Here is a 15,600-nt window from a genome sequence, read left to right on the forward strand (position 1 = left end):
TCGGAAGTGAGTATGTAACTACATATAATTAGCATACATACTTATAAAAGACTAGGTAAATATTGAAAATTATGAATTGCTAAAATTGGCACAAATATCTTAATTGCTGACTTACAAGGTCAGGTTCTCAGCTAATAACATAGTTCACTGATGATACTTTTGTAAGATGATAGGAAGGGAAGTTCCTACTTTAAATCCGAATGGTAGCTTCCAATTTGGCTCCATTTTAAAGTAACAAATTTTTTCCACAATTTTATCACTAACACCCAGGCTGCTTGCGGCCATTTTGTTAAATACGATGTGTCGTTTTTGGTGTTTTCAAGGGTTAGCAATAAGTTAAATAACCTTTTTATTTATTTAGATATCAACTTGAAACAGAAACCATCTTATTCAACAAAAAACCATCTACAATTCATGTTACGACCAAAAATTTGATAGATTTTAAGGAAATAACCTAAAACTTATTATATTGTTCTTATTATTATATTAGAAAAATGTGTTTTGGTTAGAATAAATTAATAACTTTTGAAAGTATGAAACACATCATCAACATTTTTTCCTACAAAGTTGCAATAGTTTACTAGACTGTAAAAATATGAGACCTATCACATTCATTCTATAGGTTTTATGAGCCTTCAAATACTGATATTTGCCCAAAATCGCTGATTCTCAAATAAGCATATCCAAAAAAGGACTGAACAGACAAATCTTAAATGTTCTCTCAAACTTCCAATAACTGGTAATTAGCACATAAATTTCATCATTGTGTTTTGAGTAGAAGTTTCTTTCTTTTCTTTTGAGATATATATCAGGTAGGAAAGTCTAAATACACTTAGTGCTAACTGTAATTACAGTCTAAGACCAAGAAATCACGAAACTGTTGGAGGGTACACACTCAGCCAACACCTCAAAATTCACTGAAAGTAGACTCAGACTTACAGTACTCTGGACGCAATCAAGGAGATCCGAGTAATGTACAAAAAGTACATTCCCTTACTGAACTCAACTTAGTTCAAACCCCATACTTAGGTTAAATTATGGACTCCAGTCTGGTCCACAAGGGAGAGGTGGACAGACCTCTACTCCCACTCAGCTCTGTTGTAGGTCCCGCATGACATTCACCTCATAAACCATCGTTGAGATGCCGCTACACCTCACGGCTGTATGGGATCCATGTCCTTGGCAGTGCAGTCGCCATCCTGCCAACAGTGTCGTATGCTCATCCTAATCTGACCTCATCAAAATGCCGCTACACCTCACGAATACATGATAACCCATGCCCATCGGCAGTGCAGTCATCATTCCACTAACAGCTTTTTGCAATTTATAAACACCTCAAATCTAACTAACCGTGGCTTGCCACTAAAGCAACTACCTTCGGCCAATCAACTGTCCAGGCGGTCCCTAGCCACCCAGGTTCCTACTCTACTAGATCCCTTCGGCTGTTCTGCGCAGGGCAAGGAATTGAAGGAAGCCAGCAACATTGTACAATCTCTGCAAGTGCTTCAGCTGACTCGCAGATCAAATAAGGAGTTTACTCTCTCAAGTTCCCTAACAACTCTGGTATGCTCAGCTTCATACCGGGGACAGACATACAGGACATGGTCCACAGTGCCATCGACCCTACAGTTCGGACACAAGCAGGAGTCAACCAACCTAAACCTAGCCAAACTATCCCTAAAAGCACCATGTTCCGAAAGAAATTGAGTAATATTCCGATTGGGGAAAACCCAGCTAATCGCTCGCAACTCCCAAACAATTTGAAAAATACCATGCGTGTATCAACCAGTAGAAGAATCATTCCACCTAGCTTGCCAAAGAGTCAAAACCTTGGTCTTCAGTTTCTCGCGTACGCCCTGGCATTAGAAGGCTTCTTGAAAATATACCGCTGGCTACGTTCCGTAGCTAAAATGTCAATGGGTTTTATGCTGGCGATCACAGTGACAGCCTCTTGCGAGACAGTTCTGTAGCCACCGACAACAGCTAATAATAGAAGACGCTGGCCTCGCAAAAGAATATCCCTATAAGATTGGAATTGTAAATGATGAGCCCAGATGGGAGCAGTGTACAACATTATGGCCTCACGTATAGAAAAAGTACAGTAAAAAGACTGAATGATACAGACATAACTAAGTTATTAAAATAAAACAAAAGTTGGGAAAGTGAGGCTAATAAACAGTTAACAGCTTCAACGCAAATTTGTTGTTTATAATATTTAAAAAAATTGCAAGCATTTATTTGATTTGATATATATTGCAAGCATTTTATATATACTGATTTTTCTAAAGTTAATACTTATTAGACCCATATTCCTTTGTAACAATATATTGTATTTTTTATAATCAACAACCAAGTACAGAATTACAAGGTAAATAAAATGGCACTTACCTTTTTATATATTTTTATTTTTTTTTTTAAGAATAAAAATTAAAAGATTAAAATTACTATTATATATACAAAATATGAAGTCAATTAAATAAAATAACTGCATATGTAGTTATTTTATTTGCTTTCCAAAAAAATAAAAACTAAAAATTTCAGATGCGGTCAAAAGAAAACTAGAGGAATTATTTGATGAAAAGTTAATTGAAGTTGTATTTCATTCTACCTGTAAATGTACTGGGTGTGAATATGATAAATTAATAGAAAAACTTAAAAGAAAAATATGCCTTAAATAGTAAAGAAGTAAAAATTAAAATAATTAGTTTGCTACCTGAGTCTTGATCAAGGAAAAAAATTTATGATGAGTTTAACGTAACTGATTATTTGGTATGACTTATAAGGGATCTAGTGAAATCTCACAGAATTTTTCCTGATTTGATCAAAAAAGCGGGCAGTCCTTTGAGTGAGGAGGTTGTTAATGCTACGATAGAATTATATCAAGAAGATGAGAATAGCAGGGTCTATCCAGGAAAGAAAGATTGTGTTTCTATTGGTAATAAAAGTAGAAACAAAAGAGGTTGCTTTTATTAACAGTAATTAGTTATTTGTACAATTCAAACAGCAATTTCCTCAGTACATAATTGGGCACTCTTCATTTTGTGTTCTGAAACCTACATGGTGTGTGTTGCCAGGATCTGCAGTACACACAATGTGTGCGTATACAACTATTCAGAATGTGAAATTTATGACTGAAGGCTTGAAAATAAAACTAAACTATAAAGATTTACTGGTCTGCAATACTGAAAAAGAAGCTTGCAGGTTTGATGAATGCACATCATGTTCAGGACCTAAGCTATTAAAAGAAATGTTCCAAAATGAATTAAAAGAATCACAGATGAAATATCACTTAAACAATTAACCTATTGTTTGATGGTAAAATTTGAGTATTACCTCAGAATTCTTTCGGCAACATCGATTTTCACAAAAATTTGTAATTAAGCTTACCTAACCTTCTGCTTCAAAAGTTATATGTTCCTGATATGTGCTTTTTGTTTTTTGGGAGTGAAAACTACTCCTTGTTAAAAAAAATTCAATAACCATAGATTGAAATCATGTTTAAATAAGTAGAATAAACATTCTTTTATGTTGTGGAATATAATTTATGATGTTTTACTACATTTCAACCCTTAGAAACCACCTCTTATGATGGGAAAAAAAACAGTTTGAAATATTTTAATGATGCATTTATAATAAATTAAAATCCCTTTACTGTTTATAATATAATTTATGACCCTTGACCAATGTTGACTTGATTTATGACCAATGTTATAACCCTTAATAACCCTTATAAAAAAAAATTGGAGATGTAAGTGTTTTGTAGCTCAAAATCATTTAAATGTGTAGAATAAACATTGTTCCATATTCTGAAACATAATTTATGATGTGTTACAACATTTATAGTTATAACTTAAACTTTTTACAATGTAATTTATAATTTATTGCAATGTACCAAACCTTACAAACCGACCTTGTGATTAAAATTAACAATCATGTTTACTTAAAATTAAAAACAACCACATGTTTATTCTTTTGGTTTTGGAAACGTACTTACTACACCATATAAAAGAGATATACATTCACATATATATTTGCAATATACCTATATACATCTATGCACACAAAGTTGTATCATCCAACAGCAAGTGTTGGCCTACGGTGTGCTTCATTAACTTTTTTCTCGTACCTATACTCTTTATCCATACATAAATTTGTGTATACACACATTAACTTCATTAGTTTTCACGCTAATGACTTTTACTAAAGCTTATTTTAAAGGTCTTTTAAGTACTTTGAAAAATAAACTATAAATTTTCCTCAAAAAATTTTGTGTTTTTCCGGTTATTTAACGTTGAAAAGTTCAACTTCAAAAAAGTTACCTTCAGTGAGGCATAACTCAGTTCATATTGAATCTACAGAAAAAAAAACAAAAACAATCTCTTCGTTGTTTTATAAGCTTCATTTTTGCTAATAATTTTTTTGATAAAACATGCTTTTTGAGTTATTCGTGAAAAATTGTTCAATGGTTGGATGAAAAATCAATATTTTCAATCACAAATAACTCAAAAAGTATGGATTCAACAAAAAATGTTTGCTTGGAATTTATTCCTCCATCGATTTTTAAAATTATTTTGAATGTAATTTCCACCCGAGAAGTTGTGGCATCCACACCCAGGGTAAAAGCATATATCGGCACTATATAACTTTTGTTCCTTGAGCTATTCCTTAATTACTGTCCAAATTTCATGTCAATCGGTTTTGTCCAAAAGAATTCTAAGCGAAAAACCATCAAACACTGGACTAAATGGATTTCACTGATAGAGCTAACTTGATCACCACAGTTTCACCTTTGGAAGAATTTTTTGAAGTTCTAATAGAAAAGCTATTATATGTAAAGAAACACTACTTTTCTCTAAAGTTCAGTTAAAGTACTTAAAAGATCTGAAAGATTCAATGGCAATCTAAGAAGTCTGCATAGCTCTGGGTGGCTTTGCCGAGAGTTTCACCTTCGTCATTCAAAATGAAATCCAGAGTTATCATTGGAGTAACTCCCAAGTTACCATGCACCCATTTGTGTATTAATACTTAAATGACGGTGAAATTTGTCACTGAAGTGTCTTTGTGTTATAAGTGACTGTTTAGACCATAGTACTGTGGCTGTGCACTGTTTTCAAAAACATTTGACTGAAGATGTCAAAAAAACTGCACCTTCAGTTAAAAAAAATATTTATTTTAGCAATGGAGTTGGCAGTCAGTATAAAAACAAGAAAACATTTTGAATCTTTGCAATCGCTTCAAAGATTTTGGTCTTGAAGCAGAATGTAATTTTTTCACTATGTCTCACAGAAAGAATGCCTGAGACAGCATTGAAGGGTCTATGAGAAGGCAAGTTTTCATGGCAAGTTTGCTAACACCATATTCAGACCAGATAACTTCAGCAGAAGAAATGTTTAAATTCTTATCAAAGAAATTATTAAAGGGATTGTCTATGTATTAGTACCTTTAGAAGTAGAATAAAATGAAGCAAAACTGAGTCAAAGATTCAAGAAATTGAATGTCAAAAGGTTCAAGAAATTACAATATATCACAAGTTCATTTTACAAAATCCTAGCACAATATGATGTTACGTGCACTCATAATAATACTTACGTTGACCATAGTGTTTCTGTTGTACCATATTTTGGAACCGGGTCTTACAAAACAAAATAACATTGTAGTGTGTGTTTATGATCATAACTGGTGGACTGGCAAAATTAAAGATGTGAGTTTGGAAAACGGTGACTTGATTCATTTCTACAATCCACACAGTCCTCAAACATCATTCAAGATTTCAAACTGACAGAGTATGGGTACCAGTGACAAAGATTTTGAGGAAGTTACAACCATAGTTGTAAATTCCATTGGTGATAACTTCCAGGTTGAGGCTACAACATAACCGACAAATTATATCAAGAAATATTTATGCTCCAAACAGTGGTTTCTCTTGGACAGCTGCAGTAAAGTTCTTTTTATCATAATCCCCAAGGAAATATACTCTTACTTTATTATTATAGAAATATTAGTCCTAGTAAGTAAGCTGAATTAGTTTTACCAGGTTGCAATATTTGTGCTAAAATTTCAAAATTTTTTAATCTCAATTTATAGTTAAAACACAGTGATGAAATTTTATATGCTAATTACCAGCTAAGAGAAGTATATTTTGAGAAAATTTCAGGTTTTTTTTGTTTTGTCCTGTTTGAGACATGCCAATTTGAAAATCAGCTATTTTGGCCAAATATCAATATTTAAAGGCTCATAAAACCTGCAGGATGAATGTAAAAGGTCTCAAATTTTTACGGAGTCTAGTAGATTATTACTCCTTTGTGGGAAAAAATATTGACGTTGTTTTCATCCTTTCTATGAAAAAAAAAATTCCTAAGTCGTTAATTTATTTTAATTAAAAACCTTGGGTTTCAGACGATATATTGCAGCTGATGGATGAACATAGAAATTATAAGAATGCTAGTGATGAAGAAAGTAAAAGGAACTATCGAAAATTAAGAAATGCTATAAACAAGAAGTGTAAACTAGCGAAAGAAGAGTGGATTAAAGAAAAGTGTTCAGAAGTGGAAAGAGAAATGAACATTGGTAAAATAGATGGAGCATACAGGAAAGTTAAGGAAAATTTTGGGGTACATAAATTAAAATCTAATAATGTGTTAAACAAAGATGGTACACCAATATATAATACGAAAGGTAAAGTTGATAGATGGGTGGAATATATTGAAGAATTATACGGAGGAAATGAATTAGAAAATGGTGTTATAGAGGAAGAAGAGGAAGTTGAGGAGAATGTAATGGGAGAAACAATACTGAGATCTGAATTTAAGAGAGCATTAAAAGATTTAAATGGCAGAAAGGCTCCTGGATAGACGGAATACCTGTAGAATTACTGCGCAGTGCAGGTGAGGAAGCGATTGATATATTATACAAACTGGTGTGTAATATTTATGAAAAAGGGGAATTTCCGTCAGACTTAAAAAAAAGTGTTATAGTCATGACACCAAAGAAAGCAGGAGTAGATAAATGTGAAGAATACAGAACAATTAGTTTAACTAGTCAGGAATAAAAAATCTTAACTAGAATTCTATACAGAAGAATTGAGAGGAGAACAGAAGAAGTGTTAGGAGAAGACCAATTTGGTTTCAGGAAAAGTATAGGGACAAGGGAAGCAATTTTAGACCTCAGATTAATAGTCGAAGGAATATTAAAGAAAAACAAACCAACATACTTGGCGTTTATAGCCCTAGAAAAGGCATTCGATAACATAGACTGGAATAAAATGTTCAGCATTTAAAAAAAATTAGGGTTCAAATACAGAGATAGAAGAACAACTGCTAACATTTACAGGAACCAAACAGCAACGGTAATAATTAAAGAACATAAGAAAGAAGCCGTAATAAGAAAGGGAGTCCGACAAGGATGTTCCCTATCCCCGTTACTTTTTAATCTTTGCATAGAACTAGCAGTTAATGATGTTAAAGAACAATTTAGATTCGGAGTAACAGTACAAGGTGAAAAGATAAAGATGCTACGATTTGCTGATGATATAGTAATTCTAGCTGAGAGTAAAAAGGATTTAGAAGTAACAATGAATGGCATAGATGAAGTCCTACGCAAGAACTATCGCATGAAAATAAATAAGAACAAAACAAAAGTAATGAAATGTAGTAGAAATAACAAAGATGGACCGCTGAATGTGAAAATAGGAGGAGAAAAGATTATGGAGGTAGTAGAATTTTGTTATTTGGGAAGTAGAATTACTAAAGATGGACGAAGCAGGAGCGATATAAAATGCCGAATAGCACAAGCGAAACGAGCCTTCAGTCAGAAATATAATTTGTTTACATCAAAAATTTAATTAAATGTCCGGAAAAATTTTTTGAAAGTATATGTTTGGAGTGTCGCTTTATATGGAAGTGAAGCTTGAACGATCGGAGTATCTGAGAAGAAAAGATTAGAAGCTTTTGAAATGTGGTGCTATAGGAGAATGTTAAAAATCAGATGGGTGGATAAAGTGACAAATGAAGAGGTATTGCGGCAAATAGATGAAGAAAGAAGCAATTGGAAAAATATAGTTAAAAGAAGAGACAGACTTATAGGCCACATACTAAGGCATCCTGGAATAGTTGCTTTAATATTGGAAGGACAGGTAGAAGGAAAAAATTGTGTAGGCAGACCACATTTGGAATATGTAAAACAAATTGTTTGGGATGTAGGATGTAGGGGGTATACTGAAATGAAACGACTAGCACAAGATAGGGAATCTTGGAGAGCTGCATCAAACCAGTCAAATGACTGAAGACAAAAAAAAAATTGAAACACAATTTTCTAATTAAGTTTTAGGTTATTTCCTTAAAACCTATCAAATTTTTGGTTAAAACATGAATTGTAGATATTTTCATTTAGATTATTAAATGGCTTTTGTTTCAAGTTAATATCTTAATAAATAAAAAGGCTATTTAACTTATCGCTAACCCTTGTAAACGCCAAAAATGGCAGATATTCTTATACAAAATGGCTGCTTGCAGCCAGGGTGTTAATGATGAAATTGCGAAAAAAATAGTTTTGGCTCTCAGATATATACACAAACAGAAAATGAACAAATAAAAATAAAATAAAATATGTCAGCAACAAATTACTTTGTTATTGGTTGATTTCATTTGGATTGATCCCTCTAGAAAAGAAAATGAATTTAATGTTGGTTAATTATTTTATTTCAATATAAAATTATTAACCTTAAATCTTCATGAATATAAGGGAATATTGATCATATGCTGAATGAAATATAGACAAAAGAATTATTCCTTTATAAAAATCTGCAACCTTATAATAAAACAAATAATAAGCTAGTTGTTTACAATCAGGGATTCGCCTCTGATTTTGATGAAATTTGTAATATACTTTATTTAGGACCCAAATTATTTGTTACATTTGAAATGTTTTGTCAGAAACATCTTTCACCAGAGTTATGTCTTTGAAAATTACACAATACCTCACCAAAAAATTTGTAATTAACCACCAAACGTGTTAAACACCTTACTTTTAGAGTAAACAATTTGGTTTAATTAGGTTTAGGTAAAGGCTAGATTACATAACTAATGATTTCTGTTTTGTATGGCTGGTTTTTCCAGCTGGTTCAGCTGTTAAGCCTTGTATGATATTAACATAATCTAACCCTTGATTTGCTTGCTAACCTCATGTAATTAACCTTAAATATTAAACTGGCCAATTGTCAGGCTGAATCCTTAACTGTATACAACAACCAACTATTTAGTTCCAAAATAGCGTACTTTACACTAACCCGAATTTAACCAAACTAAATTCCACTGAACTTCAGTTAAACCAAGTATTTACTATAAGAACGCAATGTATATCGCATTTACTTAACCTAATTTCCATTAAAACTTAATCTACCTCAATTTAGTTTTAAGTGAATCTAATCTCAATATTAATTAATGAACAAACTTAACCAAATTATTTAGTTTGAAAATAATTAATTTTTACTTTTGTGTAATACTGAATTATGAAATTTTTGGTATGGTACTGTGTAACTCTGGTGAAAGGAATTTCTGACAAAAAATTTCAATTGTAAGGAATAACTTAGATCCTAAATAACATAAATTCCAAATTTCATAGAAATCAGAGTTGTCTGTTATTGTAAATAATTACAAAAAATTAATTTATTTTAATTTTCAGCTAACCTGTAACAATCCTTAGGGCAATAATTATTTAAAAAAATACACAATACATAAATATTTCTTGATTGCAAATGACAAGCTGCAAATTAAAATAAATTTATTAATTTTAGTTTTTTAGAAATTTTATAAAACTAAGTTTATTTGCTAGGATAGTAATTATATTCAAATAAAATAATCAGCAAAAATGAAATTCATATAGCTTTTTTCTAAATTCTTATAAACATGCTTCTAAATAAAATAAAAAATCATCTGTATTAGTGAATATGTATGAAAAAGTAAAGTTTTGCATGAGCCTATTTCATATTTGATATAAGTAAATAAATTCTTATATCTTACTTACTGAAGCAAGTAATTTCCTATATAACACACTCGAGTCACAAATGCCCTAACAGTTTGCCTAACTTTCATTAACAGCAATCAACACACACATATTTCAGTTGAGTCAGTAAGTATTTAAATGTAATCTTATGAACTGAAAATAATTATGGTTTTCTATATGTCATTTACAACAAATATTTTCTGGTTTTAGCATAATATGCTAAACTATTACCACATGATCTACGAACAGATGATAACTGTATAATTTATAATAAGTTATAACAATTTTGCTGAGTAAGCTTTTGGTCTAAATCAAACTTCATCAGAGTGCTGGGTGTTCTAATGATGTTTGTGCATCATAAAAATGTTACATATAAATAATATAGGACAAAAACTAGACGTACTTGGAAAATTCCAAATACAGCCTTCAAATACAGAACATTCAAAATGACAAATAAATGGGACATTCTGATCAATTACGAGCTTTTGAAACCTAAATCCAAGACCATATCCAATACAATCTAAATATTCTGTGATCACAGAAGCAGTCTCTGAAGAAGCTTTCTTGAGGAAAAGAGCAAGCACAAACTCAAGAAGCCTATATTTAGTAACTTTCACTTGAAAAGAGATAGGTCTGCTGTAACTAATTTAAAAACTGCTTCATTATCTTTTAAAAGCTGTACTTCAAATAAATAAAAATTTAAACACACAACACAAGTACAAACAATATTTCTAAACTATTAATACTTTGATAATAGAGATGGTTTTGATGCTGTAAAACAATATGTAAATTCCTCAAATGTAATGGCAGATTTCCTATGTGTTAGGACAAAAATTATTTTAACGCAATGTGATTTTATGGAAATGTTTTCCATGAAGTAGGTGTTACTGAATTACAATACTAAAGAGTTTTATCATTATAATAAATAATTTAAGTTATTAATAATGCAATCATGTGTTACTTTAAATAGTTTAATCACTTGTACATATTTAAGTGAAAGAATGGATAACGTTCACAATTAGATACAAATTATTTATCAGTATAAATAATATAATCTAAAAAATATGTACAATAATTAATGCATATTTTAACTATTAAAAAATAACAACATTAGGGCTGAATATTGTACATAATTAAAAATATTTTTTTCTGGTTTATGCAAGTTCAGTGGATCTTGATACGTAACCAACATTTTTCGACGTAAATAATTATGATTGTGGAAATGTAATTTTTCAAAAAGTACCATGAAGATACAGAGAAACTAACTATCTTAATAAAAGATACACAGAAAATGGCTATCTCAAGGTATTTGACATACTTTTCACAATTTTATTTAACTAATTCGACTAGTCGATGCGAACATAACCTTACCCTTTGGTATGACCATCTATTTTTTTCACATTATTCTTTTTAGCATATCGCCTGTTGCCATCCATTATAAATGCTACATGTTTTGGTATGGGTCCGCATTTTAATAATTTAATGCAACACCGTTGAAACCAATTTAATGAACTCTGCGTTATCCACGACATGATGCACGAAGGTAGCGGATTTACAAATTACATGTACAGCAATAATATATGTCTACGCATACATAATTAATAAATATCACATGTTCAGTTTACTCGGACAAATAATAAGGTAGAAATAACGTTACTATCACTTCACGAACCATTGTGTAACAAAACCAATCATTCACAGACACATATGCGTTAAAAATACAAAATTAAATTACGACACTGAAAGTTATTATGGAGGAGGGAGAGCATTAACATCCATTTCCATTTTAAGTTTTATTCTTCTGAAATTGTTGAAAATAACTTGCATAACTATTTCACTTTACAATCAGAACATAATAACTGTAAGAAAAATATGTTCAATTACAATACGTTTAATATTAAATTCGTGAATAAGAGACAACCTGACGCTTTTACATAAATTTTCATCTATATATTTTTTTTTGTTAATTCACAGTAGAATAATAACAATGCGAATTAAAATTTTGCAGATGATTTCACTCCAGTTAAAAAAACATAAATGATATGATAAATCAGTAGAAGTATATCATTAACTCTTAACACATATTTTACTACATCAAATTATCTCTATATGGTGTTTTCTGTGAAATCATTTAGATAACTTAATCAAGTTATAAAATATAAGTTCCAACGTAACATGGAGGATAATTTTAAAACCGAAAGCCTAATAAGACAGGACTAATCAGCTGATAAACCGTCAGTGCAAGCAACTTCTAATAACTTCAATGGAAGTTAATGTATTATTCCGCGTGAGTTTGATGAAGTAACTCGGAAGAGTTCGTGGTTGTGAGAATGTAATGGATAGTAGAATTGTGTTTTTACGTACACAGTAATTATGAATGCAAAATTATATTACTTATTTATTAAAGTTTTTTAATGAAATGTAGTTACCATTTGACGGAACTATTTTCTTAGTTGTAGAATGTGAATGTTTGTAGTGTAAGGAGTAATTTTATTCTTATTAAAATGGTTGTAAACATCTTGCATGACTAGGTTAGAACATACTAATTGTAAAGTAAAATAAGTTCAATTACAATACGCTTAATATTAAAACCATGAATAAGAGGGACCAGTCTGACGCTTTTACATCCAATTACGGTGAGAATAAAGAACGTTTTCTTGACTTAGTCTAGTTAGTTATTTTTTTTTACCTTTTGTCAGACTATTAAACGTATTCGTTTTGTTTCAGAGTTGTACTTCTTGATAACGAAATTTTTAGAAGCCGGGCCTTGCAGTAAATCTGTAGAGGTAAGTAGTGTTTCTCCATTAGATATTTTAAAAATCTGTACTGCAAAAATTCAAGCCTAATGCATGTTTTGTTTGTTTCAGGCCCTGAAGAATGAGCTGTCGGAATACGAGGTTAGTTCCTTTGAATACTACTTAGATGAAACTGATATATACAACACATGTGCAGCACGTGGATGCTGCGACTGTCATATTTAAATAGGTCATTGACCCATTTAATTTTTAATTTAATTTTATTTTTCAGATATTACCGAAAAGATTTGATTGGGAAGGAAATCAGCATGAACAAACTTACGATGAATTGGTAAGTTAAAGATTTTGTTCCTAATAAAATTTTATTATTTTAATTTTTTTAACTTTAAATAAAATTGATGTTCGACAATATTTAAAAACAAAATTAAATTAATAGTTTATTCTTGTCAACTTGTGACAAATTAACTGGCATGGCATGAGATTCGTTTTTATCGTAATTTACTGGAATTGAAACTTGGAATAAGTTAGGGATAATTTTTGATAGGTAGGGGTGTCAAAATTACTTAATTATGTCATTTTTAAGATGATCTTTTAGGTAACCAATAGTGCATAGTGTTCTGTTTATATTCATTGATTTTCCGTGTATTCTATATTGTGATTGGTTGTATGGATGTCATACCCCCACCATTGCTGTAATTACACCATGATCTTCTCGTTCTCGTACACAAACCCGCCTCATTCTGGAAATTGTTAGTTGTTTGTGTGCTTTATATTATGTTAATTGATGATGATTAATTTGTACCCAATATTCCCATTTTTAAACAGAGCTATAAAATATATTATAACCATTTCCCTGAAATAACCGCAAATCTTTATTCACTAGCTTCCTTTATACCTTATACTGTTACCCTTGCGCGTTTAATGGAATAAAAACAGGGAAAAAATCAATACTTATAGAAGTGGTTACTTACTCGATTATTTTATTTTAACAATACGTATGTAATTATTTGTTTTAATTATACAATACGCTTGTGTATACCTCATCTATTGTTGATAGTAGCTGTCATCATTTTGTAAGAGATTATATGTTCGAGGTCGTTCATTAATATCGGTTGTAGTACATTGTTTTTTTTCTTAGTAGTTGAGCAACCTCATATTGATATTATGGAGTTGTTTAATTTTAGCGTTGTTATTTTTATAATAAATTATAAATCGTAATAATATTGTACGTATCAGTTTTTACTTTCTTTTTTTTTATTTAATTACGAATGCGTTGTATTGTGAGGTTATTTTATTATCTATTACGTAGTAACTGTGTTATCCGATGTTGTTACTATTCTTGAAATTATTTTATATATTTGCTGATGGTCTCAAATTACTTAAGGAATATGTGATTTATCTTGTTTGGTAAAATTTTATATTTATTTTACTGATATAGCCGTCTTATTGTGGTATAATTGTTACTATTCTCTTCATGTACTTAGCCAATTTCGTAGCTCAGTAACTGTTAAATTGCCTTAAATGTTTTGTTTATAAAACGTTAAGGAATTGTTATCCAAATTAACCGAAATTGTTTAAAAATAATATTTTTTTAAATTGTTACTATTACATTATTATAAAATTCGTTATGGCCTTATTTGTTATCCAGCCTTTGTTTTTCTGTATGTTTAGTCGGGAGTTATACAAAACTGAAATCTGTAAACTTATTGTCGTGGCTTATGTTTTCAACAAATTTCATAAATATTTATTCATGACATTGTGCAATACCAATCCCTTGTAAAAATTGATTAGATGGCTTTTTTTTATACCTGCTTCTGTAACCCTTTTTTATACCTTAAATATTATTTAAAAAAGGATTTAACTTGCAGTTCATTAATTGGTTTAATTAATACAAATCAAAGTTTGAGATGTTTTTGTCCACGGTGGTTTGCAGTGAAAATTATGTAATGTTATTTTAATTCTTACAACAAACTGAACCAAATTTATATAACATTATAAATATAACATTCCAATAAATTTACATCATAGTGTCTGATGATTTTGGACCATTAATTTTCTTATACTCTTTTTTGTAACTAGTAATTATTGAAAAAGTGACTGCAAACATTATGACAGAAGTTCTTTCAAAATTTGAAGTTCAAATTTCTTTTAGTTTTTTGTTATAAATGAACAGATTTACATCCAAATATAAGGTTTCATAAATTACAACAGAAGCAATTTTTTCTACTGATCCATTTCTACTTTGCAATTTTTTTTTGTGTATTAAACCTAGGTTATTAAAATTGTTATTAAATTCAACAGGATTTCATTCATGTTTAAGATCTGATAATGGATTTTTATTTTGAATTATTGAAGTATGTTGTTCTTTGCCATCACTTGCTTAGCATTCCTTGCTGCATTTATGCAGTGCAGATACTATTAATGTGTGATGTTCATGGATTACTCTAGATATATGTGTGGCATTCCAGAACTTTTATTATCCATTTTTAATTATTTTGTTTTGCAAGTTTTTCAATTGATTTGTCATCAGTTGTATTATCTGAATAATTAATTGTGTTTTTAAATAAAATCTAGAAGTCTCATTATTGATCTCTTTCTTTCACCTCCAACATTTTTATTCAGTCATATTCAAATCTCTACTTCATTAGAATGTGGAAATTATATTTAAAGCAGAGAGAGGATATTTCTACCATCTTGATCACTGGTATTATATACACTATTCTGGTATTGTTACAGTCTATGCAGTGAATAATGCAATTGTTTTTTGTACCATAATTTGAATGTATAAATTATATAATTGTATTTTATAAATTGAATACTATTTACATAAATTACTGAACACATT

General features: G+C 30.3%; 2 protein-coding genes across 6 annotated transcripts in view; one reads left to right on the forward strand and one right to left on the reverse strand.

The window, feature by feature from the left end:
* Dhdds (Dehydrodolichyl diphosphate synthase subunit) overlaps nt 1–11,899 on the reverse strand; it is a 30,736-nt gene extending 18,837 nt beyond the window's left edge. Inside the window, exon 1 of the mRNA XM_075371713.1 lies at nt 11,371–11,899. Within this exon, the coding sequence (XP_075227828.1) occupies nt 11,371–11,531 (161 nt within the window). The 5' untranslated portion in view covers nt 11,532–11,899. The remainder of the gene's footprint in view (nt 1–11,370) is intronic.
* A 370-nt stretch (nt 11,900–12,269) lies between these two features.
* BRWD3 (bromodomain and WD repeat-containing protein) overlaps nt 12,270–15,600 on the forward strand; it is a 153,525-nt gene continuing 150,194 nt past the window's right edge. For 2 of the 5 annotated variants that reach the window (XM_075371708.1, XM_075371710.1), the window contains exons 1-4: nt 12,271–12,635; nt 12,727–12,785; nt 12,867–12,896; nt 13,027–13,086. In XM_075371708.1, coding sequence (XP_075227823.1) covers nt 12,593–12,635; nt 12,727–12,785; nt 12,867–12,896; nt 13,027–13,086 — 192 coding nt within the window. In that variant the 5' untranslated portion in view covers nt 12,271–12,592. Of the gene's footprint in view, nt 12,636–12,726; nt 12,786–12,866; nt 12,897–13,026; nt 13,087–13,829; nt 13,981–14,043; nt 14,163–15,600 lie in introns of those variants that run through there. The other 3 variants (XM_075371709.1, XM_075371711.1, XM_075371712.1) reach the window with 3 other exon arrangements.

Source organism: Lycorma delicatula, chromosome 7 (assembly GCF_047948215.1).
Source record: "Lycorma delicatula isolate Av1 chromosome 7, ASM4794821v1, whole genome shotgun sequence".
NCBI lineage: Eukaryota > Metazoa > Arthropoda > Insecta > Hemiptera > Fulgoridae > Lycorma > Lycorma delicatula.